The sequence below is a fragment of the Kwoniella botswanensis genome, chromosome 1 (assembly GCF_036426115.1).
Source record: "Kwoniella botswanensis chromosome 1, complete sequence".
Classification (NCBI taxonomy): Eukaryota; Fungi; Basidiomycota; class Tremellomycetes; order Tremellales; family Cryptococcaceae; genus Kwoniella; species Kwoniella botswanensis.
In genome coordinates this window covers 3635181-3662246 of record NC_088599.1, presented here as the reverse complement: position 1 = coordinate 3662246, position 27066 = coordinate 3635181, and the positions used below count along the sequence as shown (strand labels likewise).

Below are 27066 nucleotides of genomic sequence, written 5' to 3'. Positions count from 1 at the left end.
GCAAGCGGTCTTGCAAGATACAGACAGACAACTAAATAATTACGAGTGTGAAAGATGTAAAAGGGGAACAAAGCGGCAAACTCGATTAAAATGGGATGTAGAAAGATGAGGAGCGATGTGGTTCTATATTTATCACAATCTTATGAAGATTGACTGTCTCCTTGTCTTGAGGGGATTATAGCAAACAAAGGAAGTGCGAGTATATGAGATGGGATTTGAACGATCGTCGGTGTTGGGATGGGCTCATCGTCACATGTGCCAAGGGAGGAAAGGGGACTTACAAGTTGGGGGTCGTTACTTGAAGAGATGAAAAGTAAAAGAAAATGAATGTATATGTATGTATATATCTGAGATACAGATGCGATGCGATGCAAGATGCAGTATGCAAACCAAAGGATGAAGTGAGGATGAAAAGTATGGAAATCAACTGACTGTTGGAAGGATGAAAGAGTAGTGTAATCGAGTTGATCGTTATGTACCGTAGTTATGTAGGATGACCTTTTTTTTCTTTTACTGCATCTACGCGTCAACCCACCAAACAAAAAGCAAGCTCGGTTTGTTGGGTTGTTAGATTGTTGGGTCGTAAGGGGCTGTGCCGTATGGATCTTCTAAAAATAACCACATTGGCAAAACAATCCCTTGGCTGAAATGCCAGAGATAAAATCCATCCCAATCCCCATTACCCTGAAGCTGCGGGGTCGACGCAATGCACCACGCTCTGTACGAGTAACATAAATGATTCCCTTGCTTTACTAAATTCACAAACCTCCTTTGCTACAGGTTAAGGGATCTCCCGCGCATCTACAGGCTATGACGCTGCGAAGGATAACTATACAGCCTGAATGGCCGATTGATACGTAAACAACAAGTAGTGAATCACGGCGTACGCTGTAGTCGCGATGATCTGCGTGACAAAGTGTCTCTCATATGCATGAATGGGTCACCGCACCGTATGTACCGTACATGAATACATAAATAGATCATCCTGAGTTATATCTGGTCTTGACAAATTTCACTCATTTACCGAGACCAAGGGCTGGAATCGAAAACGAAACCTAGCTCACATACAAAAACACCCTAAGGCTCGGACAACCTCAAACCGACTGATTACCCTGCGTTTCAAGTGCAAGCGCAAATCACCGTACTGCGATCATTCCACCATGCAGTGGCTTAGTGGCATAAATGATATCATAGCGTATTCAAAGTAAAATAACTGAATATCGCATTTCTCGTATCTGACAGTATCAGCGCATCTATTTAAGCTTGCCTTCTTCATACTTTTTTCTGATTCTTTCCATAACAGAGTCATAACGCACATCAGCATGTCTAGATTGAACATCTCGTGCCCGAGACGATCTCCCAGGTATGCTCAACCTTCCGGATGTACAGTGTTCTATGTATGGTGATTCATGAATGCAACGGAGATATTCATTCAGATGACAAGAATCTAAGCCTTTTACACCAGTGTGAAAATCATCTCATCGGAGTTCGACCTCATTCTTATGGATCCTTGCAACAATTTGCACTAGTTCGTGATACTAGGCGTTATTGTAAACGATGTTGCATACGAAGTAAAAGAGACAGAGATATGAAATATGGAGATTTACTAGTCTAATCGCGCCTCCATAACAGGTTTGACGAAGAACCGTTCGATATCGAATGCACCTCTTTGAGCAGTGCTTATACCTGGGACTGGTTCCCAGTTATAGTACAAAGTAATATGTTGTTCCCCGTCGATCATCTCGGCGTTCGGAGGCTCCCTTGGGATTGATAACCCATAACCTGGTAAACCAGATCTCTCAAGGATCAATTGTCGTAATCTTCGAGTATCATGCGCCTGAGCGGCAGATTCATATACTTCATCAAATCCATCGCCAGGTCGGAAAGTGCAGGTCATCGTATCTCCATTATCCGATATCCTCACATCCCACCCATTATCTTTCTCAATAAGGAATTGGAATGATCCTCCGATGGACTGACCTTGCCTGACCCCCAACAGATGCTCGTCGACGATGAGATACTTTTTGTTGATCGCGCTTGGCTGAGTACTGGTACTTACGATACCCATGGTATCCTCTTCTGCTGCATCGCAGATGCGTCCGCTCCGTCCTGGCTGGGAGTTACCAGGATCATCTTTCAATCTGTATACGAACGAGGGTAATGCACTTTTGATGTTGGATCCTGTAGGCTGCGAATTCCATTTTGCCACTTGCCTCGGTTGGTTCGAGAAAAATGTTTCTTCTGCTGGAGTGATCGTATCCCAGTCCAGTGATGGATCATCGGTGTTGTGCAGTTGCGTTGTGCAGGTGTTTCGAGTAGAAAGGGCAGACATACTGGGTTAGGATTGAAGAGAAAAAGTAATCGGGTGGGAAGAAGAGGAGCATGTTGACAGCCCAAAGCAGGGCTGTTATAGCTTATAGCTGAGCTCTTTGCTAGGTGCCTCCTTTCAAGTCCGATCCTTTCACGATACAACGCTGATAAATATGCGTTCAAATGTATGAGTAACCAAATGAGAGAACTGCGTCATCTCTTCGATTACCTTTGATACCTGTTGCACAGCTTGTGTCTGGGATTTGCCTTCAAGAATCCGGAACATCCCATACTCGGAAGACGCCTGAAAAAAAAAGGTAGTATATCGACAAGATCGTCATATGGCTGATGCGTCTCAGATTGAGTACAGGATGGTGGTGTGTGACATGCCTCCTTGAATTTGTCCTCGGTTGTAGTTGTAATGGCCAATGTTTTCGGAATACTGACAGCGAGCGAGAGTGGTACCTCTTTTGAGCTAAGATGTCGAATGGAGTTCAAGTATCGTAGGGTACATAGGAAGGTAGCGCTACTGTACATTTTGGCAGGAACTGGATGTTAAGAAGGGAGGCGCATGAAAGGCTTGTCAATTTCTGGCGTGAAATGACCACAAAATATCGATCGAACGCAAGCTTTGTGTGGACGAGACGCATTGAATGATGGCCCACAGTTGCGAATACAGTAGTTCGAGTCAAATTACCTGCATGCTACTGTTGTCAAATCTTTGTATAACGCTACCTTCCTAGAGCGCCTTGAGCGTAATAACGATCAGGACTAAAAGTCCCTGTTCTGGTATCATCATTACCCAGATCCCGCCAGATGTAGTACAGACAACCTGATTCTGCAGCGTCGAAATTGTCTAGCATAGGTTGACTTTGCGGTTCAAGATTGGATCCATATCCGAGCCAACCGGACCTCTCAAATACTAATTGAACGAGTGCGCGATTCGGATGAGGCTCGCAGGCAGATTCGATCAACTGGAATGCCCCGTTTTCTGATGAGGGTGTAAAAGTCATAGAATCTCCAGTGTTCGAGACAGATACCTCCCAACCTTCGTCAGGTTTTATGACAAATTCGCTAATCCTGTGAACTCCTGCACTCCTCACCTTATAGAAAGATTCATCGACGATGGAGTATTGCTTGAGCCCCATACCTCCTCTAGTCTGCAAGCGCTGAGTGTTTGAATGGGTCGGGACTAATTCGTTTCCATCCGTAATGGTGCCTTGGCTGGCGGTGCCCTGTGTTCGACCACGATAGATGTAGGCTGAACCATGGCGAGTGCTCACGTGGCTGCCTGATGGAGCTGTATGAAATCGCAGCTTTGTCCTCCGATCGTTCGAGAAGAAGTTTTCTTCAGCTGGAGAGACCGTTAACCAGTCGAATGGTGGGTTCTCAGTCATGGATACAATGTCGGAAGATGGTGTAGAGGCGGTCAAAGACATTATGTTAAGTTAGTTGTCTTGTAAGGTATTCAAGGTGAGTGATTGTTGACGACAACTCTCGATGTATGAACGCAAAGCTAGGAATGTTAGGGAAGGCTGAGTGGGCTTTGTATACCTTTAGTTGATGACCAATGGAGAAGGCATGCATCTTGTGAGAATGTAAAGTGGACTCGAGGCTAGAAAGGAACGATCAGTCTGAACTCCAAATGGTCAAAGGTGCGAAGGTGTCCTAAACAGCCGACTGCCTTGCATACAATCAAAGCATAAGGGATTAGGCTCTCCCCTTGATACCTCTGAAGCACTATGTAGAGTAAGTATCTCGTGGTCAGAGGAAGAGAGAGCGTGTCAAAATCATTGATCCAGATCATCACAGTGACGTATGGCGACGTCAATATGGATACAGTAAGTGGTGTAAAGGAGTTGGTGCTCACTGGACGCATAGACGACGAGTCGTTTGTAATCAGCACTCTGCACGCACCCTACCATCATGATTGTTGCTATTGAGATGTGAAAGCGACCACAATACCGTATCGATAAACCAATGCAGTACACTACTGGAGATGCAGTATACGCAATGCATGACAGAACAGTGGCCAAAAGTGCCAGTGGACAATCTGTTCCTAAAGTGATGAGACCCGATATGGTTTCCAAGTATGTTTGACAGACATGTATGGAGGATGGCAGAAATGGCAGAAAAGGTAAATTCAAACCCGAAAGTTGACCGATTTTCGAACATGTCAACCCTAAATCTGATTATAAATCACAGTGATCAATGGTGTAGCTCACTACGTTAATGTCGAGATGAGACCACTCACGAGAGTCCCAATTGCAGCCCATCGTCTGAAGGTATCAAATCGGCTTGGAATATTACCCGATTGTGTATCTCGTTCACTTTGATCATTCTCAGATACATCGGAACAACTATCTTCATCCTCATCAGTCATATGAGATCCGTCATCCTCACTAGCTTGTCCGACATTAGGTGAATCCCAGATATAGTATATCACACCATTGACAACTGCCTCATCGGCATCCGTAATCTTCGGTTCAGATCTCGATCCACTATGACCATCATTCGCTAGGCCATTTCTCTCAATAACAACCTGTGAGATCTCTTGATCCGGACACCCTTTAAATATAGATTTCCATATGGGTCGCTCCCAGCCCAGGCCCGTGTGAGGATTGAAGGTAAGTGTCATCCTATCGCTATTAGCCGAGAAGGAAACTTCCCATGGACCTCCTGGACAAACATCGAAAGATGGACAATTACTTGGCCCATTAGTAGAAATACAATCTTCATCCCTTATGACGAACTTTCTATTACCGTCAGTGCTGTGAGTGTCAGGTATGACGCGATGAACAAATGCTGGGGATGCCCATGCGACGTTGGATCCTGACGGTTCTGCATCTCGGACGTTGGCGGCTCGTTCGGCCCTGGAGAAGAATTTGTCTTCTACCGGTGAGATCGTATGCCACTCGAACGAAGGGTCATCAGCGGTGGATTGTAGGTTGGGAGATGACTTGGAGAGAGCAGTGGACATGATATCGTTACGTTTGAATGCTAAATTGAAACGTAGGTTGAATGATAGAAAGTCCTGGATACAAAGTATCAGCGACTATTAGAGCTATCTCGAGTGATTGCGTGCGGAGATGGTTGTAATGTGAAACGACTTGTGAATATTGGCAAGCACAGTATGCAGTCAGCAACAGCAATGCTTCAGGAAAGAAAGGATTGGCTCTGAAAGGACGAGATGTCTGTAAGTCATACCTCGACGACCTTACTTCTGATCCATAACATACCCTTGCGTGGAAAGTATGTATCATCAGTATATCGACATAAGAAAGGAGGAAGGGTAGTCTCAATGTCGCACGTCCGACCATTAACTGGATTATGCAGTCCTAAACTTCAGCGTACCCATCCGTCCGTGTCCATGCGGATTCCACTGATGTCCCGATCCATGGAATTTAAATGCTACCCATTCCCAACGATGAATCGTACTTTATCATACACTCCATGCATCAAATCCCTAACAACCTATAGAGGACTAAGATGAACCATTTATGCCTTCAAAGCGTATTCTGCGAGTGGACAAAACATCATTTCAGCAACGTTAATGTGAACCTGTAAAATCGCATTACTACTCACTTCGTTGAGGGAAGTGGATGTTCTTCTTGTGTTGTTTCTCAGTGATGGCGTTGGCTTCCTTGTGGGTGAGTCTTCGTCGGATAGCTCGGGTCTTCTTGTATCTGAGATCAAGGGGGAGGTCTGTGTGGGTGAATCATGACAGTACGATTGGAACGAGGAAGATCGTAAAATTCGACAATTGAATAGATGGTGAGGACAAGACAGCGGTACTTGGTCAGCATGATAATCCTCCCTATTTCTTAACATATCCTACTAGACAGACTCCACTCACACTTGGACTTCTTGTAGAATTCCCTGAGGTTATCTCTTTGCTTGTGGTTGATGACGGTAAGAACTCGAGCGATGGACTTTCGGACGGTGTTGCTGTGAAACGAACGGGAAGTCAGCACCTACTCTATTCTAGATTGACATCCAGCTCCTTGCTATTCCATTCCATCCAATCACATTTGACTTCAAGTTCAACATGGTGATTGTTCAAAGACAACAACATCGTGACCCATATCTTCCCTCTTCTCCCACACCATTCTCGTTCTCGTTCTCCTTGACCTAATCCTCGACCATCCTTCCCAATACAGTCCTATTCCCTTCTTCCCTTCCTTCTTATCTGCGATAAATCAGACACCAAAATAATACCCACATCTTGGTCAACTTGGAAGCGGAACCACCAGCGATCTTTTGGACTCTCAAAGAGGCAAGTTCAGTCTTGAGCTCGTTAAGTTGAGTCAAGAGATCTTGTTTGCTCCTATTTCAGAAACACCATCAGCATTCCCTCGTCTTTCTCCTTTCCATATGTTGATATCTCTACGCACTTGGATTGGAGCTCGAAGGCCCTGATCTTGGAAGAAGAGGAAGCCATTTTGATGAACTGCGATGATAGCACTAGATGTCAGACGGTGGTCGTGTTTGATCAAGTGAGTGTATGTAGGTGAACGTACGAGGTTATGAGGACTTGATGGATGGAGAAGGACTTTGATGAATTTTGTGATAAAAACCTTGAATTACCCACACGATGCAGGACGGCAGCACCAGCAAGCTAGAGAGCTAGAGCGGTCAACAGACAGACAGTCATGCAGCGAGGATACCAAAACCTGACTCAGGTAACAAGGGACACGAGCGTGGCACAGTGAAAAATAGCTGTCGGTGTTAAGATTTGCCGTGCCCCGATAATGTCGATTCAGCCTTGTGGTGAGGTCCAAAGTGATGTGGCACTTCCTGAAAGCTGTATTGATAATGCCAGCCAGTTGTGAGCCTGATCAACGCCACCCGCGATGAGGGTGATAATCGATGGCGCGCCATGAGATGACGATGTGGAGAAGACGAGATTGATTCAAGATAGATGCAACGATGAGGATGAGCTGTCGTCGGTCGGAATGTCATCAATCAACCTCCTTCCCACTCATCATAAGCTCACCTTGTTCTTCTAATCTTCACTACGAAAACGTAAGATAGCAATACTCAAAATGGTGAAGATCACATTCAAGACCGTACAGAACAAGGTCAGTCCGAGTCCATCGAACGAAGGTTCGGGAGCAAGCATTTGCCACCTAACTGATCAAACAATGTCGAATTAGCTCTTCACGGTGGAAGCGGAGGGATCAGAGACTGTATGTATAGCTTCAGCTTTCTGTAGCTTATCCAATTTCGGGTGCTTGATAGCTGATGTATCCACGTTCACGTAGGTTGGCGATCTCAAGAAGAAAATCCAGGAGACACAGACTTTCCCCGCTGAGAACCAGAAGTTGATCTACTCAGGTTAGCTCACAATGTCACCGAAATATCATCATGGCGCAGAAGCTGATTATACATGATGAACGCCAGGGAAGATTCTCAATGACACTGCTACAGTTGAATCACTCAAGATCAAAGAAAAGGACTTCTTAGTGGTCATGGTGTCAAAGGTCAGTTTAATTACCTCCTTGGACTGGAAAATCACGCTCAATTATCTATACACATCATATAGCCCAAGGCCGCTCCTGCTGCTTCCTCATCTACCCCAGCTCCCGCTGCTCCAGCACCATCAACTGAGACTCCATCTGCTCCTGCTGCCGCCCCAGCACCAACTACCGAATCTGCTCCAGCACCTACAACAGAGGCACCTGCTGCTGCACCAGCTGCTGAGGAGAGCTCGACCGCTGTTGAATCAGGACTTGGAAGTGGTTTCCGTATGTTGCTCTCATCTTACTCAGAGTAGGGAAATGGTTATTCTGACAAATCTGTTCGTGATTTTGACGTAGTTACCGGTTCAGCATTACAATCTGCTACTGATTCAATGGTGGAAATGGGTTTCGAGCGTGATCTGGTGGTTAGAGCTTTAAGAGCTAGTTTCAATAATCCTGATAGAGCTGTGGAGTACCTCATGAGTGTAAGTGTAATATTACTATTACTATGCGTTCCAACCTGTCAATGATGCAGATGCAGAGCTAACCCGAATATACAGGGAAATATCCCTCAGATTGAAGGAATGGGTCAAGGTGGTGGTCAACCTCAAGCTGTGAGTCCCATCCAAATTGTTTGGCAGTTGAGTTCTCGCTGACATCGTTGTTACAGGCTCCTGCTCCAGCTGTATGTTCAGCTTATCACTTATCGCCAAAACCGGTCGCATCAGCTGATTTTCTCCTCGAATAGCCTCCTGCTCCTTCTGCTCCGGCCGCTGCCCCTGCAGAATCAACACAGCCTGCCCAACCTGCTGCTCCCGCTCAACAACCGGCTCAACAGCCTTCGGGTCCCGCTGGAAGTGCCGAGAATCTTTTCGCTGTGAGTACCCAGCTAAAACCATGTCGCTTATTTCGACCAAGCTGATTTGTGTTTATGTCTTGCTAGGCCGCTGAAGCTGCCAGTGAGCTGCTCACAATACTGTATGGGTTAACTTAGCTGACTGGACTGCTTAGTGAACCGTGATCGAGGTGCTCCAGCCGGTGGTGCAGGTGGACTTGGTGGTGTTCCTGGAGGTCCTGCTGGAGGTGCAGGTGCAGGTGCGGGTGGATTAGCCAATGCACCTCATTTACAGCAGATCCGAGAGGTATGTACCATCTTCAGCTCAAGATCTGGCTGTAGCGAGGGGAAAGCTCATGGTCGTTTATGTTATGTTGGTAGCTGGTTCAACAAAATCCTGCCCTCATTCAACCACTATTACAACAAATCGCTGCATCGAATCCTCAACTCGCTCAGTTGATCAACGAAAACCCCCAAGCGCTCTATGAACTACTTGGAGCTGGTGGAGAAGGTGACGAGGAGGATGAAGGATTTGGTGGACCCCAGGTCATGCACGTTAACTTGACTCAGGAAGAAGCTGCTGCCGTTGAGAGGGTGAGTGGAACACTTCTAATTCGAAAGGTCATGATAATCCTTTTTGAGAATCGATGCTCATTGTCTTTGATTGATTGGAGTTCAGCTCGAAGCTCTCGGATTCGATCGTCAAATGGTTTTACAAGCGTATATGCTTTGTGACAAGAACGAAGAGCTGGCTGCCAATTTCCTGTTCGATCAAGGAGAAGATGATTAGTGTGTCAATTGTGTCTCACGAGAGAATGACATGTTGAAACGAGGTGGAGTGGAGAGATATATAAATACAATCGAAACGAACCGATACCATTTCTTTCTGATTATTCTGATTTTACTCTAATAATGTATTATGATGAGACATGTCACCGACACCGTCGAAGATCGAGATACATAAATACATACGTCGCTCGTCTTTCGTCGTCAGGAACATTCATCAAGGTCAGATACGGTATGATCGGTCGCTTGGATCACGCTTGGTGGCTTGGATGTGTTCTGGAAACCTTCAATTCGGTTCCTTGAATCCTTGGATACCCATAACAACGAACGACATCAAACCTTGAGTATACCGTGTACCGTACGGTGTATTGCTAATCATCATTGTCATCTGTATTCTGCGTAGCGATACATGGGTAAACACTGACAACCAAGCTGGATGATGTTGAATATCGAGTATTACATACTTATCGACTGATCATCTTCTATTGATTCTATTTCTAGTCAGTATAGTTTAACGTATGCTGGTCGTACTATACAGTCTTCTTTCATTCATTTCCAACATTCGACACCCAAACGAGGTTGATCCTCACCTTCGACAAATCGCCAATAACCCTCAAACGAGTCGAAGAAAGATGTTTATGAAGGATGACAACGATACCGACCAAGAATTTCTGTTTTTCACCTATATCCAGCATTAGATGTCTTGGTCTCAGCGAATTGCAGTATATCGGTGGGTCACCCATCTTGTGTCAATATGGGAAAGAATTTGGAGTATACTGATGAGGCTGTTGCTCGTTTGCTTTAGGTATCTATATTCCTAGTGGTGTATTGATTTTGGTAGTGCTGGTTTTATTGGTGGGCATCTGGAAGATACCGAGATTGTCAGTCTCTTCTCATTGATCTTTGATCATTCTGATATGTCCTTGTTGGAGGTGATATTGACTGATAGTGATCTGAAAGAACGTTGATCCTCCTCACTAGTGAGATCCTGCTTTACATGACCATGACAACATGGGACTTGACTGTACATATTATTCCTCCAAGGTTAGATACCATCCGAACGGAAGATACAGTCTTGGGTGGGTTTACATCACTTCACCATCGCACATATATTTCACTTCAAGCTGACAAGACTGATCACGCCCACAGCACTCATCTCACCCCTTCCACTCTTATTCTTCCACCTTACACTCACCTCATATCTCCTCGAACTTCGTCCTTCTCTCCCTACCACCCTCCAATCTCGATCCAGTATCATACTCTTCGGTATCCTTTTCGCCCCTCTTATCCCTATCTCATTAGTGGCGGGCATCTTACCATCATTCTTATCTCTCAATTACTTCAAATCGAGATCTGACGAGGTATTCGTACGATTCGCTAAACCGTCCGACGAAAGATTATTCGATATCTTCCTGTATGTCGGTTCGATATCATCTATGGTATATATCCTGATAGTGATTCTCTTGAGCTATTTGGCTAAATTTCATAATCCAAATGATCGAAAAAGGAATATAGTTATCTATATCTTAATTGGAGGAATGATATTGGCTAATGTAGAAATTGGATTATCCCTCTTAAGATCTCAAACATTCATTATACTCCTTTCTAGACGGACGGTCCTCCTGGTATCGAGAGTATGTTTAACAATAGGGTTCTTGATATGGTACAGATTAAAGACAATATCCGATCTGGTCGAAGGGAAGAGGAAGAAGAAAGGGAGAGATACGATCAATACGTTTGGTACACCCGCTTCTACCTTTGGTATTGGTTCTGCTCCGAATAAATCACTGGTACAGAGGAAGACAACGTCTGCCACGAAAAGTTTACAAAGGACAAAATTGCAAATTGGCAATCCGATAGAAGGAACTTTCCAAAAGTTGACTATTGATGGGAATGGGGTAGATGGATTGCCAAGTGCGAAATTTGGTATGGGAATGATAGCTTCGCAAATTGCTGGGATTGGAAATCCTATGATTGTGGGGGTACAGCGAGGGAAGGTTGAGAAGGTTGTTGTGAAGAGGGTGAGTTGGCTGTCTTCCTTATGGCAAGGATTTGGAGGGTTCATGGAGCCGTATATACTCGTATATGTATAACAAGTCATGCTAATTATGTGTGTGTGAATTATACTTAGCCCACCAGACGACCACCCGTCCTATCATTCACACCATCCACATTCACCCAATCATCCCTCGACGCACTTGTATCCCGCTCTCACCCGAGTGACCCAGAATCGATTCAACCTAATACGGCCATCAGTCGATCAACCACCTCAGCCAAGAAGAACGTAGGATCCATCTACCGACCGGATCGAATCAGCGTGGACGAAAGTGATCTGGCTCTGTGGCCTCCGCCAAGCATGATAGAAAGTCAAAATCAAATTTACAATCAGCATTACGATATGGATATCAAGCCAGGCTCTAACGTGGCTCCATCTAGCAATATCCGACCACCTAAAATGCCCAGGAACAACTCCATCAAACGTAAGGCCGTTCCAATGCCGGATAACCAACCATCAAGGAGGATAAGTAATTATTTCTCTTCCCTTCGATCTCCTCAACGTCCACCTGGCCAATCTCAACCACAACCACAACCACAATTACAACGGGGAGTGGGGAAAATGTCTGTCCAACCTGAGATTCAACAATTGGATGGTCAGACCAGAGTCAGATCTGGTACAGCTACCGAACGAGGTATATGGTTTTCCAAATCTACGACACTTTCGGCAGTGGATAGACCATCGTTAGTATATAGAAGATCGACTGATCCATCTCAGACTATATACCCTTCTCCCACTGCTTCATCGACATTGGAGGGACCTTCACTCACTCCTTCTCCTCCGAGTGGTCGCGAAGCCTCAAGAGAAAATCAACATCTAGAAGAAGATACGAGTGGAGTGATCCAACAATCACAGCTACATCATAATCAGAATCAGTACTCTATCACCTCCATGTACAGTAACAATCAAACTATCCATACTTACTCTTCGTCAACCAGTAAAGATCTTTTCTATAATCCACCTAGGAGATCGACGTCGATTGAATCGAGATTGAGTCCGACTAAACCATCTCCTTCACCACCGAACGATCCTGCAATACCCTGCCAGACCACTAGCAGTGATGTCAGAGGTAGACAATCGGAATTACAAACTGTCCTAGCTCGTCTTAGGAAATTACGTAGAGAAACAGGATTGAATAGTGAATTGGATGTGGAATTACAGTCAGAACGAGAAGGAGAATCGTCAGTCTATGAGATCGATCTGAAAACCAAACCGTGGATGAGGGATAAAGGTAGTATAGCGACTGGAACAAAATCGTTAGATAGTGATTATACGTTTGACGAAGACGATGATGCTATAAGTGAGAATTTGACACCGGTCGCTGAGATTAGGTTGGTAAATACTGGAAGGAGGAATTATGGTGGGGTTGTTTAGTACAAGCACCAAAGATATAGTGTTTGTACAATTAGTGAGATATGAAAGTGTAGATTTACGACATGATACAGTGTGCTTCGTAGATTTGCACATGCTACGATACCTTGTTACCATACGTGGTAATTGTGTAGATGCAGTTATATCAAGTCACCAACTCTTTTTCCACTTTCATCGCTTTTTATTACTTTCAATCATCCTGATCCGACCCTTCTTCCTTATCTAGAATATCTCTTTCTGATAACCCCTCTTCTATACTTCCGTATTCACTATCGCTTTCCTCGACTTCATTCTCCGTGTCAGACACAGATTGAGGATCTTCCATACTTTGATCACTATCTTCGATCCTATGTAATTCCTCTTCATCCGACTCATCATCGTCGTTAATGCCTTTTTTATCAGGATTATCAATCTATCGATACAGATCAGCTCATATGTTCATATATCTATAACCAAATCGGAGAATTGAGACAGACAGTATATAGATAACTTACCAAATCGATAAATTGCCTCGATACTTGATCGGTCTTATCAATTTCCAAAGCTTTAACGAACCAACCTCTAGCAGTTCTCAATCCCGCTGCATCGGCAGGAAGATGGTCATGGTCGATAGGTCGTAAAGGTGGTGAAGATGATAATGATGATCGCGATGATCGTTCTAGCTCAACCTCAGCAGAGAGATGTTGACGAAGAGCTTGTTTATCGTGAAATGATGATGAAATTGGTAGTGATTGACCATCCAAACGGAGAGAGGGTGGTTGAGCGAGGTAGAAAGATAGTAGACCGGCGTATGTATGTAATGGTCCAGATAAGAGGAAGGGGTATGAGGAGAGATACCTATTCGTGGATATAACTCAGTACAAGCTATATTGATATATGTATCGAGTATCTGGACAGCTAACTTACGTTTCTAATTGATCGTATGCATGGCGATATTGACCTGATTTGATGAGGTGCAATACGAGTGCATGGAGTAATGAAGGTTTCTACCAGAATGCAGTAAGAGATTAGCTATCTGTTGAGCTCAAATAACACAAATGCTAGCTTACATCTTCTTCTCTTGCTGATACTCTTAATCCATTCAACCACCTTTCTACTTCTCTACCTTGAGATTGTGACTCATACCCATCGTTCGAGGTAGAGGAGGAAGAAGAAGAAAGGATTAATAATCCCCAATACCATCTTGATTTCCAATTGACTTCACGACATCTTACCTGTATCGCAGCGGAGGAGAATAGTAGTAATCAGCTATTGGATCTGGTATGCATATCGGACCGTATCCATTACAAGATAGCAGCGTCACTCACAAGGATTGACCAAGCTCTTTTGGCTCTTTCGATATCCCCTTTCAACAGACTGAAGTGTAACAGGTCGATCAGATTTTGGATCCATCTCTTACGGATTGAAGGGTGTTTGAAAGCTCTGGGATCGTTTGGTTGGATGTTCGAAGAAGTATTAAGAGGCATTCGTATAGAGAGCTAGAGCTGCTCTCCTCGCCCTCATCTTCTGCTGGTGTGCGAAGACAACAAGGTCAACCGAAGAGTAAGAACCAAATAATCTTTTACAATCTGCTGCTAACAGATGCTCTCAATATACTGTAAGGAGGGTGATTCGGTGCCACACTCGATAATTCCGTCTGATATACCCTCTCACTCCTTTATTGTTCCCTTAGCTTATGATCCTGATCTCTCATTTTTCAATCACAGCGGCAAATCCCACGCGTTACCACTTAGGAGTGCCAGCTGCCAATTTTTCATATCCATACAAATTTTTCATGCACGTCTTTCTTGCTCTCCTCTCTCCTCACCATATAACCTCTGGGTTACCTATTAAACAACTACAGACAACACCACTCAAAAGCTCAAAAGTAGATTGATACTTGTCAGCCAAGCGACAAAGTATCATCCACACAAGAAAAACCAAAAAAGCAATCATGTCCGAGTGAGTACAAGATTCGACAACGAGGAAGTTATGGGTTGTGTGATGAGATGGGCTTTATGTCGGATGGATGGCTGGGGATCGCGTCTGTCCGATTATTGGGAGAAGATGGGATAGCATCAGGAATCAGAAGATGAGCACTTCTCATCGGATCACCGGAGTTTCCAGCTCTGAGATGGAAGCAATGGTAACAGGATGGAGAGAAACGGTGGCAAAGTCATTGTGGTCATGTCAATAAGTAAGCTAATGCTAACACTGCTTTCTTTTCCCTTGTTATAGCCCTAAAACCGAGACCGAAGGTGGTCTTCAAATGAACGGTGATCTCATCGAATCCAACTGGAACCAAGTTGTCGACAAGTGAGTCTCTTTTACCTTCTTCATGAAAGGAGTTCTTCCATGCCTGCATCGAAAAGGAAAGGAACGGTAAGCTAATGCAGTGATCTTAAATAGCTTCGACAACATGGACCTCAAAGGTGACCTCCTCCGAGGTGTCTACGCCTACGGTTTCGAGAGACCTTCCGCCATTCAACAAAGAGCTATCATGCCTATCATCACTGGCCGAGACTGTATCGCTCAAGCTCAATCAGGTACCGGTAAAACCGCTACTTTCTCCATCTCCATTCTTCAACGAGTGAGCATTACCTTCCTTCTTTCATGATACCATGTGACTTTGTTCTGTTGCTTACGCAATCTTACGATATTTGTTGCTAGATTGACACCACCGTCAAGAAGACTCAAGCTTTGATCCTTGCTCCTACTCGAGAACTCGCCCAACAGATCCAAAAGGTCGTTATCGCTCTCGGTGATTACCTCAACGTAGACTGTCACGCCTGTGTTGGTGGTACCGCCGTTCGAGAAGATATGGCCAAGCTCGCCGAAGGACCTCACGTCGTTGTCGGTACCCCCGGTCGAGTCTTCGACATGATCAACCGAGGTGCCCTCAAATCAGATGCCGTCAAGATGTTCTGTCTCGATGAAGCCGATGAAATGCTTTCTACCGGATTCAAAGACTCCATCTACGACATCTTCCAACTTCTCCCTGCTGAGACTCAAGTCGTCCTCCTTTCCGCTACCATGCCCCCTGAAGTTCTCGATGTCACCAAGAAATTCATGAGAGACCCTATCAGAATCTTGGTAAAGAAGGATGAACTTACCCTCGAAGGTATTAGACAATTCTGTGGGTTTACTTCTCTCGCCTGTGTGATTTGTCCCTGTACTGATGATATGTGCTGGGGTGCAGACATTGCCGTCGAGAAGGAAGAATGGAAACTCGACACCCTCTGTGATCTTTACGAAACCGTCACCATCACCCAAGCCGTTATCTTCTGTTCTACTCGAAGAAAGGTCGACTGGTTGACTCAAAAACTCCACGAGAGAGAATTCACCGTATCTGCCATGCACGGTGATATGGACCAAGCTCAACGAGAGGTCATCATGAAAGAATTCAGATCAGGTTCCTCCCGGGTCTTGATCGCCACTGACTTGCTCGCTCGAGGTATCGATGTCCAACAAGTTTCTTTGGTCATCAACGTGAGTACACCTCTTCTCGTCTGGTGATAGCATTAGTGTGACTGATCACTTGGCTTCGCTGCGTGAATAGTACGATCTCCCAGCTTCCAAAGAAAACTATATCCACAGAATCGGTAGAGGTGGTCGATTCGGTAGAAAAGGTGTGGCCATCAACTTTGTCACTCAAGATGACGTCAAGATGCTCAGAGAAATTGAAACTTACTACAACACTCAAGTTGATGAGATGCCTCTCAACGTAGCTGATCTTATTTAAACGTATTACGTATACATTTATCATAGACAGTTTGCGAGTTTCCTTTCTTTCTCATCACCCTTTTCCATCTTTTGACCCAAAAATGCCATACACATCATCATGGTTAAATCGACGAAGAGGTAAAAGACCAAAACAAATTTGTGCAGGTAGATTAGCTTTGGAGAAACAAACTAGATTATCCAATTTACAAGATGATCGTTTTTGTTTTTGTATTTAATTTCGTTTTGGTATTTTCCCTACCTCGTCATACACATTCTCTCTCTTTGGTTTTGGTTTTCCACCTTCATCTATCTTTTAATACAATGATTCTTGTAGATAGAGGGATGAACTCATGATATTGATATTCCTGATTGCTTTGCTTGCCTGTTGGTATTGTCGCATAAGCTCTAGCGTGTATTGCATGTGGTTTGCGGATGAATAGGTCAAGCGCATTCCTGGATTCGGACCAGGGACAGATCCTGGTTATGCCTACTGGCCATCAACAAACCTCGGCATGGAGAATAATATATCATGGTAAACTACTTTACGTTTTTGCAAAGCTTGTTTCTGAAGGACGAAATGAAACCAGATTTATTTTACGTTCACATTTGCAAAGACCGAAAAATGTAATGCAATCCACATAGACGCCAGAGAGCTATGAGTTGTGAGGTATAATAGTATATGGAGAAGTGATATACTCAGATTACATGAATGGTTGATATGACTATGACTAGTCCTGATGATGGTGTTATTACTGCTTATCTATAGATAGAGATCCGTCCTCCAATCGATACCACTCTCGAAAATCAATTCGTTCAAAACCTTATGATCCCTTATATCCTATACTAATCTTTCATTATCGTTTCCACTGGCTTTAGGCCAACCCCACCTACTCGCACTCGTCTGTGTCGGTATACTTTGAGTCTGCGGTACGATCGATGAAGTCGATGGAGTAGGTGTAGAACCAGCTGACGCCATATTTATACCTCCCTCAGCCTCAATTTCACTAGCCGTTATAGACTCGACGGGACGTCCTGTCTTCTTGGCCAGTCGCTCGGCCTTCATACGTGCTAGCTCCTCTTTTATGCCTGTGTGCGTACGAGGTGGTTGCTATGAATAGGACAGAATACCTGTTAGTTACAGGTCTGAGATGGAATAAAAGAAGATCGATATGATACGGTAAAAAAGGTTGCCAGTAATTCATGTGAGATGAACTTACATAGGTGGATTCGTATGGTGGCCACAAGATTTCTTTATACTATATCCAAAGATCGGATCAATATCAGCATATGTTCATGATATTGGGAGTTCAGTGTTGGATGTAAAGTGGGGTAAGTGTAGTGTTGACTTGATGGACATACAGGTTGTACATAACTCTCGTACCTATAAAAGCAAGTGTAGCAACATCAGCAGATGATTCTCATCCTTCTGTATTTTATTCACCATATACGATGGAATAATACACTCACCACTCTGGATCACCGAATTTGAACATGACATAGATAGGAAAGAACATGTAAAAACCGAATTTGAAGATTTCGACTGACCATGAAAGATGCAAGTTCAGCCGCAGCTACAAATCGATAGTAAAGAGCCGCTAGAGGAACGTACGATTTGGACCTGCCATCTTGAAGTCGACTCTTCGCTCGATACGATAAGCCTTGTCAATGATCTCTATGATAGATCTTCAAACTCATGTAGGATGCCGAGATGAGGTCGACCAGAAAAAACAGGCCACCGAATGCTTGTAGCTCGTCGAAAGTCAAGTCACGTGGTCTGAGCGACTGTCTCGGTGGCGGCGATCACCGTTTTCCTGATGAGTTACAGTACACTTAGGTCCGTGTGTTTGTTTTTGGATTTCTCTCCGTTTGGAAGATGTGGGATGGTAACATGATAACAGTAACTCGTGCGACTCAACATCAAGACACTTGCATACATTTAGATCTATGCATACACGCAGTTCTTCGACTCTCACCGACTGTTTGCCATCCAGAAGGGAAGGTGAAACAACCTAGATAGAGCCGTAAAGTATTTGTCCAACATCAACAACTAGAATGGTCTCTACCCGCTCAAATTCAAGCAAATTGCCCCAAGGAGTAGAGAGGGATGATAACAGGATCATAGTAGTCGTGACTGGTGCCAATAGGTGGGTTAACATTCATCCACTATGTTCTTGCTATGGACGAGTAACACTTATAAACCAAACTAAGCCAGCTGATGAGATGTATAGTGGTTTCGGTCTAGGTATATGCGAACAATTACTGTCCAATCTCTCTTTACCTCCCTCAACTAGTATACCAATATCAACACCTCAACTTACCGCTCTACCACCCTCGTTACGAAACAACTTTGATGAGGTTGAGCTGGACGAACCTACCAAATATATAGGAGAAGAACCACCGACGTTGACTTTGATATTGGCCTGCCGAAGTGAGGCGAAAGCACTTGAGGCTAGACGGATATTGCTGGAAAAGCACGAGCAGGAGTTGAAGGAAAGACAGGAGATAGGTGGGGAAGAAGTGAGGAAAGGCTGGAAAGAGGGTTTGAGGATCGTTTGGGAAGGTGTGGATCTGGATAATCCCGGTGGAGGGAATGGGGTTCTAGGATTTTGTGAGAGATTGAAGATAAAGTGAGTAGGGGAGCCTTGGTAGGCCCTACATTCGGACTTACATCAAGAACTCCCGCACGCTTCCTTGCAGGCATGGAATTAACTTGTCTGATCATTCACCTTAGATACCCCCACATCACCACGCTCTACCTCAACGCAGGTATGGGCGCGTTCTCCGGATTAGACTGGATAGCGTTCTTCAAGCAGAATATACTAGAGGGTCTACCCCGGGCCCAGAGTCTACCTAAATATCAGTATGAGATCAAAGGTGCGATGAGCTCGGATGGTGAGAGGGGTCTGGTTTGGGGCACCAACGTGTTGGCTCCTTATATCATGGTGAGTTGTATTAGTCGATTCATGGTCAGATACATATTGGATACTTTTAGCTAAATTCTTTTTGTCCTTCCATGATAGGCACAGGAGCTTATCCCATTACTACGACGATCACCCCCATCACTCCCTTTCCAACCTCGAATCATATACACCTCATCGTGTACATCATCCTTCTCCAAACTCTCTCCAGAACCACTCAACGATTACCAACTGATCAACTACGAGAAATCATACTCTGCAAGTAAATATATGGGTGACCTGATAATGGCTCAGCTTGATAAACAGTACGGTTCGCCATCATCAAACATTGAAGGGGTGGAGAATCAGATAAGGCCTGTCAGAGCTTTCACGGCTGATCCCGGATGTGTCGCCACCAACTTCTTCATGAATGGTTTCGGGTTGATCCTCTGGTGGGTCAAGATTAAGTTCTTCTTCTATCATTGGTCATTCGTACTTGTAAGTGAAAGTCCATTCCTCATATGTATTCCTTCTCTCAATACATATGCCGACTTATAATGCTGGATCGTCTTCATAGTGCCGTCTGCTAGGATCGACCAAACATCCCGTATACGCCGATCAAGGTGCATTGCCAATGTTATACGCTGCACTCATACCTGAGAAATACCTTTTACCATCGGACCAAAACCCAGCTCAGAGATTCACGGTGATCTCGCAGAGATGGGGTGATACGAAAGTGGGATACGAGGAAGTGGACGAATGGGAGAAAGGAGATGAGCTGGGTAAAGGGTTTATGGAAGCTTGTGAGAGCCATAGAAGGGAATGGAGGAGGAGAGAGGGTCTTGAGTGATCAAGATTTGCCATGATCTTCATCAGGTTGTTTCGAGACATCATTTCCATCTTGGGTTGGTATGCGTATACCTCTTATACTGGCAGATATACCCTATTCATATGTTTACATACCACACTATATTTATATTGTAAACAAATGGAGATGCGGTGAACTCCGCTTTCGTAGTCACCACGTCACGTCGAGTTGTTCAGACATGAAAATGAACATGAACGTGAAAGTGAACGTGAATCATCCTGACACTGTCGCATACATACCATCAGGCTCATACGCAATTGCAAGTCAATAGACACCAAAGACTCCCGCTTGATAGGACCGATAAGGACGACAAGGACGGAAGGAAGGAAGGAAGGAAGGTATAACAGCTTGACCTTGTATGGTATTTCCTCAACTGTGATCAGGCCCAGATGGTATGTCATTCTAATCACACTTGGACTAGACTCAACGGAGGTTATTCCAAATGGAAATCAAAGCTTCTCTAATTCCATCGTCTCCTCTCTCCTCTGCTTTTCTACTGTCAAGGCTCACAAACTCTTTCCCTCACACAGGACCACAACCTCCTCGTATCGGAGCTTCAAGCTTTGATAGTTGAGACAAAACGACGGAATCCAGATGTGAAAGACGTAAGTGCACTTATCAGCGACGGTGCAGAGACATTTAGATTGTCCTTTTCATTTGGTGCCCTATCCGATGGGCCTTGCTCCGGCTGACACCTTGTCATATCCTCTCACAGGCAAGTGAAGCTGCTCTGGAACTCTTGAAGGGAGGTGCAATACCTAGAGAAAAGCTTCAAGGTGAGTTCATCCTCACAGCTCATATGACCTATCTCTGACTGAGATACACGCTGATCTAATGTAATTAATGACAGAGCACGCAGACGTACTGTTGGAACCGATAACGAAAGGATGCAAGACCAAAATAGCTAAAGTGATAGGAATTAGCATAGCGGCTTTACAGAGATTGGTAGCGTTAGGTGGTGTGCCAACAGTAAGTCTTCGTGTGTCTCGAGAGGTATGGACAGACATCACTGACGATCATATATAGAGCAATCTTCCTGATGTCCTTCAGACGTTGTCAAGCGTATCCAACCAGGCTGTAGATATTCAGCTGAAAATTCTGCAAACTCTCTTATCGATCTTGACGTATAATCAAGATGTTCATGATGAAGTGTTGGGCAACGTGAGTGACATCTTTGGTCTCATATGCAGCCATGCTGATGGACCAGTTCACGGCCCCAGGCTCTCTTACTATGCTTCAAACTGCAAGAATCCCGAGTATCAGTCGTATCCTCAACAGCAGCAGCTACGCTCCGTCAAGCAGTGATGCTGATATTCGATCGACTATCTTCACCTCTTCCTTCTTCTGATACACCGCCCATCCCCTTGACCTTACCTACGGATCCAGTAACGGAATTATCTATTCCGCCATCCGCTCATGACGCTTATAACATTTTCTCGGATCTTTGTCTCTTGACTGCTTCAGCAGGGGGCGGTGGTGGGATACATTTGTGGGGAAACAGCGAGAAAGAGGTGAAACCAAGTTTATTGAAACTGCATAATCTGAATAAGACGTTTGGGTTGGAATTGATAGAGAGTATCCTGAGTGGTTATGAGGAATCCGTTAAGAAGGTTAGTCCAGCTTATTTCTCTTCAACTAGTCCCTGTCATATCATCAGACTTACTTGACTGGATTTCATGCTTACTGTGATATCGAGTAGCAACCGGAACTCCTATTCTTACTTCAATATTCTCTTGACCCCTTATTGCTCAAACTGCTATCCGAAAAACCATCTTTCCCTATAGCACTGCGAATCTGCAGATTGATCTTCCTCCTCATCAAATCATTCACCGATCAATTGCCCGAGCAGGTGGAAGTTTACTTGACGACGTTGATCAAGATGGGTATGGGCGAGCATGAATCTCACGAGAGAGACATACATCATGGGTGGTTGAGGGTATTAGCTTTGGAAATCATAAGAGGGTGAGCATTTGGCTTCATTACCAAAGATCAGCTAATGAACTCAGGCTGACTGAGTATGTATCTAGACTATGCGGTGATACAACACTCCTTCTAAATATCTACGCACACTACGACTCCGTCAAAACCTCTACTTCTTCCAAATTATACAACAAAATAGTCACTTCGTTATCCCGCCTAATCAATGAGAAGCCAGTGTTACTAGGGATAGGAACTCAGATGCATGGCATTGGTGTACCCCACACGGACCCTACCAGTCCCGGCACCAATCCCCATGCGAGCTATCTAGACCTAGGTATCGGTATGGTCAGTTCCGCTGCGACCGCTGGAGTGAATACGATGAATGCGATGATGGGTGGTCAAGGCGGGGGTTTGAGTGCTGCTTCTGGGGTGAAGTTGAGATTGTGAGTATAGCTGCATCTGACTTCATACGATTTCAGTTGCAATAGATTTCTTGCCACCATATTTTTGTCTCTCATACATCCGACTGGTCCTGGGAGCATACTGTGATCGGTGCTGATCGATGCTTGTCTGCCCCGCAGGATCGAACAGCATGACAAAGCGGAAGCACCCCTTGTTCCAGAGACTTACATCTACTTGCTCGCCCTGCAATCCCTTAACGCCATTGCCAACGGCATCTACACCTCTGTAGCCAGCGCCGCTACACCTATCGAACCTATAAAGGCTATGGCTTCTTCCGCTTGGCCTGCCTTACTCGCAGCTCTATCGTACGCTATGGGCACCAACCTCTCTGATCAGCTATTCGCCGAGGTCTTAACAGCTCTACAAGACTTCGCGGTCGGTTGTGGGTTGCTGGACCTGAAGACGCCCCGAGACGCATTCCTCAGTATTCTAGGAAAATACGCAGTACCTCCTCCAGTCGTCTCAGCCATGCAATCTTATATGGAAAACCCAAATCCACCTCGTAATCCCAGTGTGATATCCGCCGACGCTCTTGGCTTTTCAGCTCTCGGTGTAGGCGGTCCTTCAGGTCCCCCTAGCTTGTCGGAACGAAATCTAGCTTGTCTACGAAGTACAGTAAACACAGCTCGAGTACTTGGACCTTCATTGGGCAAAGCGTGGCATGATGTCCTGGAGATATTGCAGAATGCGAATTTCCTCCTTGCTGCTCGGAAGCCTTCCATGGGCAGGAGACCGACGGTACCTGGTGGCTCACCTAGTAATCCCATGTCACCCGGTACACCTCGGCCATCTGGAGAAATGAGCGAGAATAAACCAGACATCTTACAAGATCTCGATCCGGAGTCCATACAACTTTTAATCAATGCTTTATTCGACTCATCAAGGGATCTACCGGATGAAGCTTTTACGACTTTCGTGACTGCTCTTTGTCAGCTCAGCTCCGAGATGATCGGTATGAATGCTTCAAACCCCATGTCATCGGATATCGGCGACTATTCAGCCCCTTCAACACCTAATCTGGCACTATCGCCTTCCCAGGATCCACAGCGGAGAAGGACAAGTGGGATAAACATATCGCACAGTATCAAGTCGGGTGAACGGTCATTCAGTCTGACTAAACTCAGGGTGGTATCAACGCTGAATTTGAATCGAATAATAACGCAAGAACCAGAGGTAGGGTGGTCAGTGGTCACTCAGCATCTGCTGGCTGTTGCAAGGCATCTCACTGCCCCCGCGACAATACGTACTCAAGCTTCCGATGCACTCGGTGAATTGCTTCTGGCGGCTGTCAGGATAGGTAAAGAAGATCGCATTCAACATCAGGTCTTCGACGTTCTGGTGAAACAGGTAGACGTCCACCCAGTCAGTAACACCATCTCAACCGATTACGAAGTGCGTTCAGCAGGATATCAGACCTTGAATCAGATACTGGAATCATCCGGTCATTCATTGTCTGTAGGCTGGTCAACAATTTTCGGAATGCTGGATTCGATATGTCAAGATAAGGATAAAGAAATACTCTCCTTCCCATTCAATAACCCACAACCACCCGAAACTCCTATTTCACCTGTATCCGAATTCCGTCGACCGTCGATGATGCATTCTAAAGGAAACGCCAATTTGGTCAGGATAGCTTTCCCGTCACTGCAATTGATCTGTACGGACTTCTTATCGTCACTAGACAAGGAAGCAATGAAAGGTTGTATAACCTGTTTGGGTCATTTCGGTCAACAGATTGACGATGTCAATATCACTCTCGCCGCTATAGGGTTGCTATGGACTGTATCTGATGCGGTTCAAACTCAACTTCAAGATGACCCCAACGAATTGTGGTTATACCTCTTGACTGAATTACTAGAACTGAGTAAAGATCCGAGACTGGAAGTGAGGAACAGTGCGATGCAAACTCTATTTAGATGTATTGAATTATACGGGTCAAATTTATCTCCGAATTTATGGCAAAACGTATTCGAACAAGTGATCCACCCATTAATGGATTCTACCGAAGGTGACGAGTCTTCAATATTGGCTTTAACCTCCATTGGGAATATATTCGGTAATTTCTTAACCCAGATTAATAGATTGTCGACTTTCCAAGAAATATTGAAGAAATTCTTAGATAGGGTGAAGACAGCTTGGGAAGTTGAACCTAGAAATTGTGCCACAGCGGGATTGAAAGCTCTAGAAAGAGTATTGATAGCACTCAAATCTAGCGATGGCGAAGTTCTTGGTGAGAATAGGGATCTAATCGTGGAAGACACCTGGAAGACATTCTTAGATATCGGAACGAGGTTTACGGAAAGTGAGAACTCGTATTCACAAGATAACTTGATGAATCTAGTGAAAGTCGGATCACGATTACATGATCAATTCTCATTATCATCCTCCTCATCGAGATCACCAAAATCAAATGAATTATCGAATATTTTGAGATCAATTATGACATATACGAGATCAACAGATTATCGACCTGATATCGATACGTTATCACCCTTACAATCGTCCATCTCGACTTTGATATCTAATTCACAGGAGTTTTCAATAAGTCAAAGATTGAATGATTTAGCTGAGTTTGCATCTTTGGCGTATTTTAGCGCGGGTGAACCGTCAAGCGCGACTGGGACAGGAACCGGGGTGAAATTGACCTATGTGGGATTGACGAAATGGTCGATGCCTAAGATCGTTGATATACTAGGTGAAAATCAGAATAGCACAAAGGGGAAAGGGGAAGGAAAGGAGATTTATGAAGATGGAACGATTGAAAATGTACTAGGTGTAAGTGAGATCTCTAACACTTTTAGTCAGAAGCACATCGAGCTGATGAGTGGGAATGTCTATTAGGCATACTCAATACCGATCAAATTGAGATATGATTGTCCGCCTGCTAATAAATTTGGTGATGACCCCCCTTTATGGAAGACTGTGAGCTGACACCTCTATACCATTATCTGTTGAATCACTTAAGCTGATGATTGAGTGGTCAGGCTATGACTACATTCGTAGCTGTTCTGGATATAGTGATGGCTACTCTTGACACAGAGAGTGAGTTCAGCTATCTCATTCCCGTCATACCTCCAAGCTGATCTATGCTCCCAGAAATATCGTTGCAACGCTTCGAGGCTATTTGGTCTCAGATAATGGAGATTTTCAGTGGGATGTTACTGGCGGATAGGTATGTCTACTGAGCCAACAAGGACGAGTTAGCTGATCTGATGGCGTATAATCAGTTCTGAAGACATTTCAGCCGACGACGAGACATTCGTAATAGCCCATCTAACCCATTTACGAACCGTCATTCTGCCTCGACTAGGTGATCCACGGATACCAGATCGGATCATCGTGCAGCTTTCTGACGGTCTGCGCAAGGCATCTGTATTGTATCATTACGATGTTCGAGTAAACGGAGGAACCACTGCGCCGGGTATACCCGAGTCACAAGAGGAGCTGAGGTATTGGGCATTAGATTTACTTGTGTCACTATCGACTAAGAAGGAAGGCGATCCCCAAAAGCAGAAGAGAGTCGCAGGATTGGCCGTACCTGCTTTGATGAAAAGATTTGGAGAGAGCTTGAATAGATGGTTGAACGATAAGAAACTGAGAGGAAACCTTCCTTTCGGTCGGTAAGTCGATATTTTCTCCTGGCTTCACGCGGAGATCGACTGATCTGTGTGGGTCACGGTAGTGTACGCGAAGATGAGATATTGTTCGTACTCAGACATCTCGCTACTATTCGAGTGTATGAGGGCAGTCTCATGTCAGATAATCAAGGTAAGCTGCCGGAATCACACCTACTTGTGTCATAGTAGCTTATGTCGTATTAACAATGCATCCAGCCTCAGAAACGCTCTCAGCGATATACGAGACATCCTCCCGATCCCACTTATTCCACTTCTACCCCTTATTGTTACAATTCAGCTTCTTACCCCATACTCCATCGATGTGGATCTTCCCCTCTGAGCATTCCCAACTGTTCGGCTTACCGCCTCGCGAATCCCAAGAGGAAGCCCAACCACCGCCCGAAGAAGGAGAAGAAGGACATGAAGATGAGGAACAACAGGTGAATGCGGGTGATTGTGGAAATCTGATAGAAGTCAGTGCGGGACAATTGGCGAGGAGATGTTTGGAGTTGATAGGTGAAGAGATGGGCATGACCGTATAAGTAGAAAGTAGACAGGGCTTAGACTTATCTCGTAAATATATCATATATTCCGTAATCTCTTTGTATGCATTATTTGGCTAACATGTCAAGTATAGCGCCTATGCGCGATTGGTGGGTACGATCGAAACAAGTCAGCATATTCAGCTTCGCCTTTTAAGGTTATAGCATGTTAAATACATCCCACACATCCGTATTATGGTATTCTTGAAAAGCCAACATATTGCGCAAGCATCAATTC

General features: G+C 44.7%; 11 protein-coding genes across 11 annotated transcripts; 5 read left to right on the top strand and 6 right to left on the bottom strand.

Annotated features, from left to right (window-relative positions):
* Nucleotides 1-1606: 1606 nt before the first annotated feature.
* L199_001396 (uncharacterized protein) lies at nucleotides 1607-2332 on the bottom strand (the record flags this gene model as incomplete). The annotated part of the gene is made up of 1 exon (XM_064887151.1): nucleotides 1607-2332. One exon carries the CDS (start codon nucleotides 2330-2332, stop codon nucleotides 1607-1609), a length of 726 nt encoding a protein of 241 aa, XP_064743223.1.
* A 709-nt stretch (nucleotides 2333-3041) lies between these two features.
* On the bottom strand, nucleotides 3042-3749 carry L199_001395 (uncharacterized protein; the record flags this gene model as incomplete). Its single annotated transcript, XM_064887150.1, has 1 exon — nucleotides 3042-3749. The coding sequence occupies one exon, from the start codon at nucleotides 3747-3749 to the stop codon at nucleotides 3042-3044; it is 708 nt and encodes a 235-aa protein (XP_064743222.1).
* A 785-nt stretch (nucleotides 3750-4534) lies between these two features.
* On the bottom strand, nucleotides 4535-5290 carry L199_001394 (uncharacterized protein; the record flags this gene model as incomplete). The annotated part of the gene is made up of 1 exon (XM_064887149.1): nucleotides 4535-5290. The coding sequence occupies one exon, from the start codon at nucleotides 5288-5290 to the stop codon at nucleotides 4535-4537; it is 756 nt and encodes a 251-aa protein (XP_064743221.1).
* Nucleotides 5291-5808: 518 nt separating this feature from the next.
* L199_001393 (uncharacterized protein) lies at nucleotides 5809-6751 on the bottom strand (the record flags this gene model as incomplete). Its single annotated transcript, XM_064887148.1, has 5 exons — nucleotides 5809-5828; nucleotides 5896-6015; nucleotides 6167-6258; nucleotides 6533-6637; nucleotides 6705-6751. 5 exons carry the CDS (start codon nucleotides 6749-6751, stop codon nucleotides 5809-5811), a joined length of 384 nt encoding a protein of 127 aa, XP_064743220.1.
* Nucleotides 6752-7355: 604 nt separating this feature from the next.
* Nucleotides 7356-9397, top strand: L199_001392 (UV excision repair protein Rad23; the record flags this gene model as incomplete). Its single annotated transcript, XM_064887147.1, has 13 exons — nucleotides 7356-7391; nucleotides 7467-7499; nucleotides 7575-7647; nucleotides 7714-7793; nucleotides 7856-8057; nucleotides 8130-8257; nucleotides 8333-8386; nucleotides 8443-8457; nucleotides 8521-8649; nucleotides 8716-8731; nucleotides 8784-8914; nucleotides 8989-9201; nucleotides 9287-9397. The coding sequence occupies 13 exons, from the start codon at nucleotides 7356-7358 to the stop codon at nucleotides 9395-9397; spliced, it is 1221 nt and encodes a 406-aa protein (XP_064743219.1).
* Nucleotides 9398-10038: 641 nt separating this feature from the next.
* Nucleotides 10039-12823, top strand: L199_001391 (uncharacterized protein; the record flags this gene model as incomplete). The annotated part of the gene is made up of 5 exons (XM_064887146.1): nucleotides 10039-10123; nucleotides 10199-10274; nucleotides 10354-10472; nucleotides 10543-11414; nucleotides 11525-12823. 5 exons carry the CDS (start codon nucleotides 10039-10041, stop codon nucleotides 12821-12823), a joined length of 2451 nt encoding a protein of 816 aa, XP_064743218.1.
* Nucleotides 12824-13010: 187 nt separating this feature from the next.
* L199_001390 (uncharacterized protein) lies at nucleotides 13011-14286 on the bottom strand (the record flags this gene model as incomplete). Its single annotated transcript, XM_064887145.1, has 5 exons — nucleotides 13011-13232; nucleotides 13315-13657; nucleotides 13727-13806; nucleotides 13870-14034; nucleotides 14128-14286. 5 exons carry the CDS (start codon nucleotides 14284-14286, stop codon nucleotides 13011-13013), a joined length of 969 nt encoding a protein of 322 aa, XP_064743217.1.
* A 467-nt stretch (nucleotides 14287-14753) lies between these two features.
* On the top strand, nucleotides 14754-16541 carry L199_001389 (ATP-dependent RNA helicase eIF4A; the record flags this gene model as incomplete). Its single annotated transcript, XM_064887144.1, has 6 exons — nucleotides 14754-14761; nucleotides 15038-15115; nucleotides 15209-15389; nucleotides 15470-15935; nucleotides 15999-16288; nucleotides 16359-16541. 6 exons carry the CDS (start codon nucleotides 14754-14756, stop codon nucleotides 16539-16541), a joined length of 1206 nt encoding a protein of 401 aa, XP_064743216.1.
* An 819-nt stretch (nucleotides 16542-17360) lies between these two features.
* Nucleotides 17361-18147, bottom strand: L199_001388 (uncharacterized protein; the record flags this gene model as incomplete). Its single annotated transcript, XM_064887143.1, has 5 exons — nucleotides 17361-17630; nucleotides 17740-17778; nucleotides 17882-17903; nucleotides 17990-18062; nucleotides 18132-18147. 5 exons carry the CDS (start codon nucleotides 18145-18147, stop codon nucleotides 17361-17363), a joined length of 420 nt encoding a protein of 139 aa, XP_064743215.1.
* A 427-nt stretch (nucleotides 18148-18574) lies between these two features.
* Nucleotides 18575-20269, top strand: L199_001387 (uncharacterized protein; the record flags this gene model as incomplete). The annotated part of the gene is made up of 5 exons (XM_064887142.1): nucleotides 18575-18666; nucleotides 18751-19149; nucleotides 19254-19464; nucleotides 19543-19917; nucleotides 19997-20269. The coding sequence occupies 5 exons, from the start codon at nucleotides 18575-18577 to the stop codon at nucleotides 20267-20269; spliced, it is 1350 nt and encodes a 449-aa protein (XP_064743214.1).
* Nucleotides 20270-20676: 407 nt separating this feature from the next.
* L199_001386 (uncharacterized protein) lies at nucleotides 20677-26828 on the top strand (the record flags this gene model as incomplete). The annotated part of the gene is made up of 15 exons (XM_064887141.1): nucleotides 20677-20679; nucleotides 20818-20892; nucleotides 21003-21063; nucleotides 21138-21256; nucleotides 21314-21448; nucleotides 21508-21897; nucleotides 21987-22249; nucleotides 22315-22650; nucleotides 22789-25444; nucleotides 25511-25591; nucleotides 25654-25711; nucleotides 25766-25841; nucleotides 25897-26289; nucleotides 26352-26437; nucleotides 26503-26828. 15 exons carry the CDS (start codon nucleotides 20677-20679, stop codon nucleotides 26826-26828), a joined length of 5058 nt encoding a protein of 1685 aa, XP_064743213.1.
* Nucleotides 26829-27066: the final 238 nt, after the last annotated feature.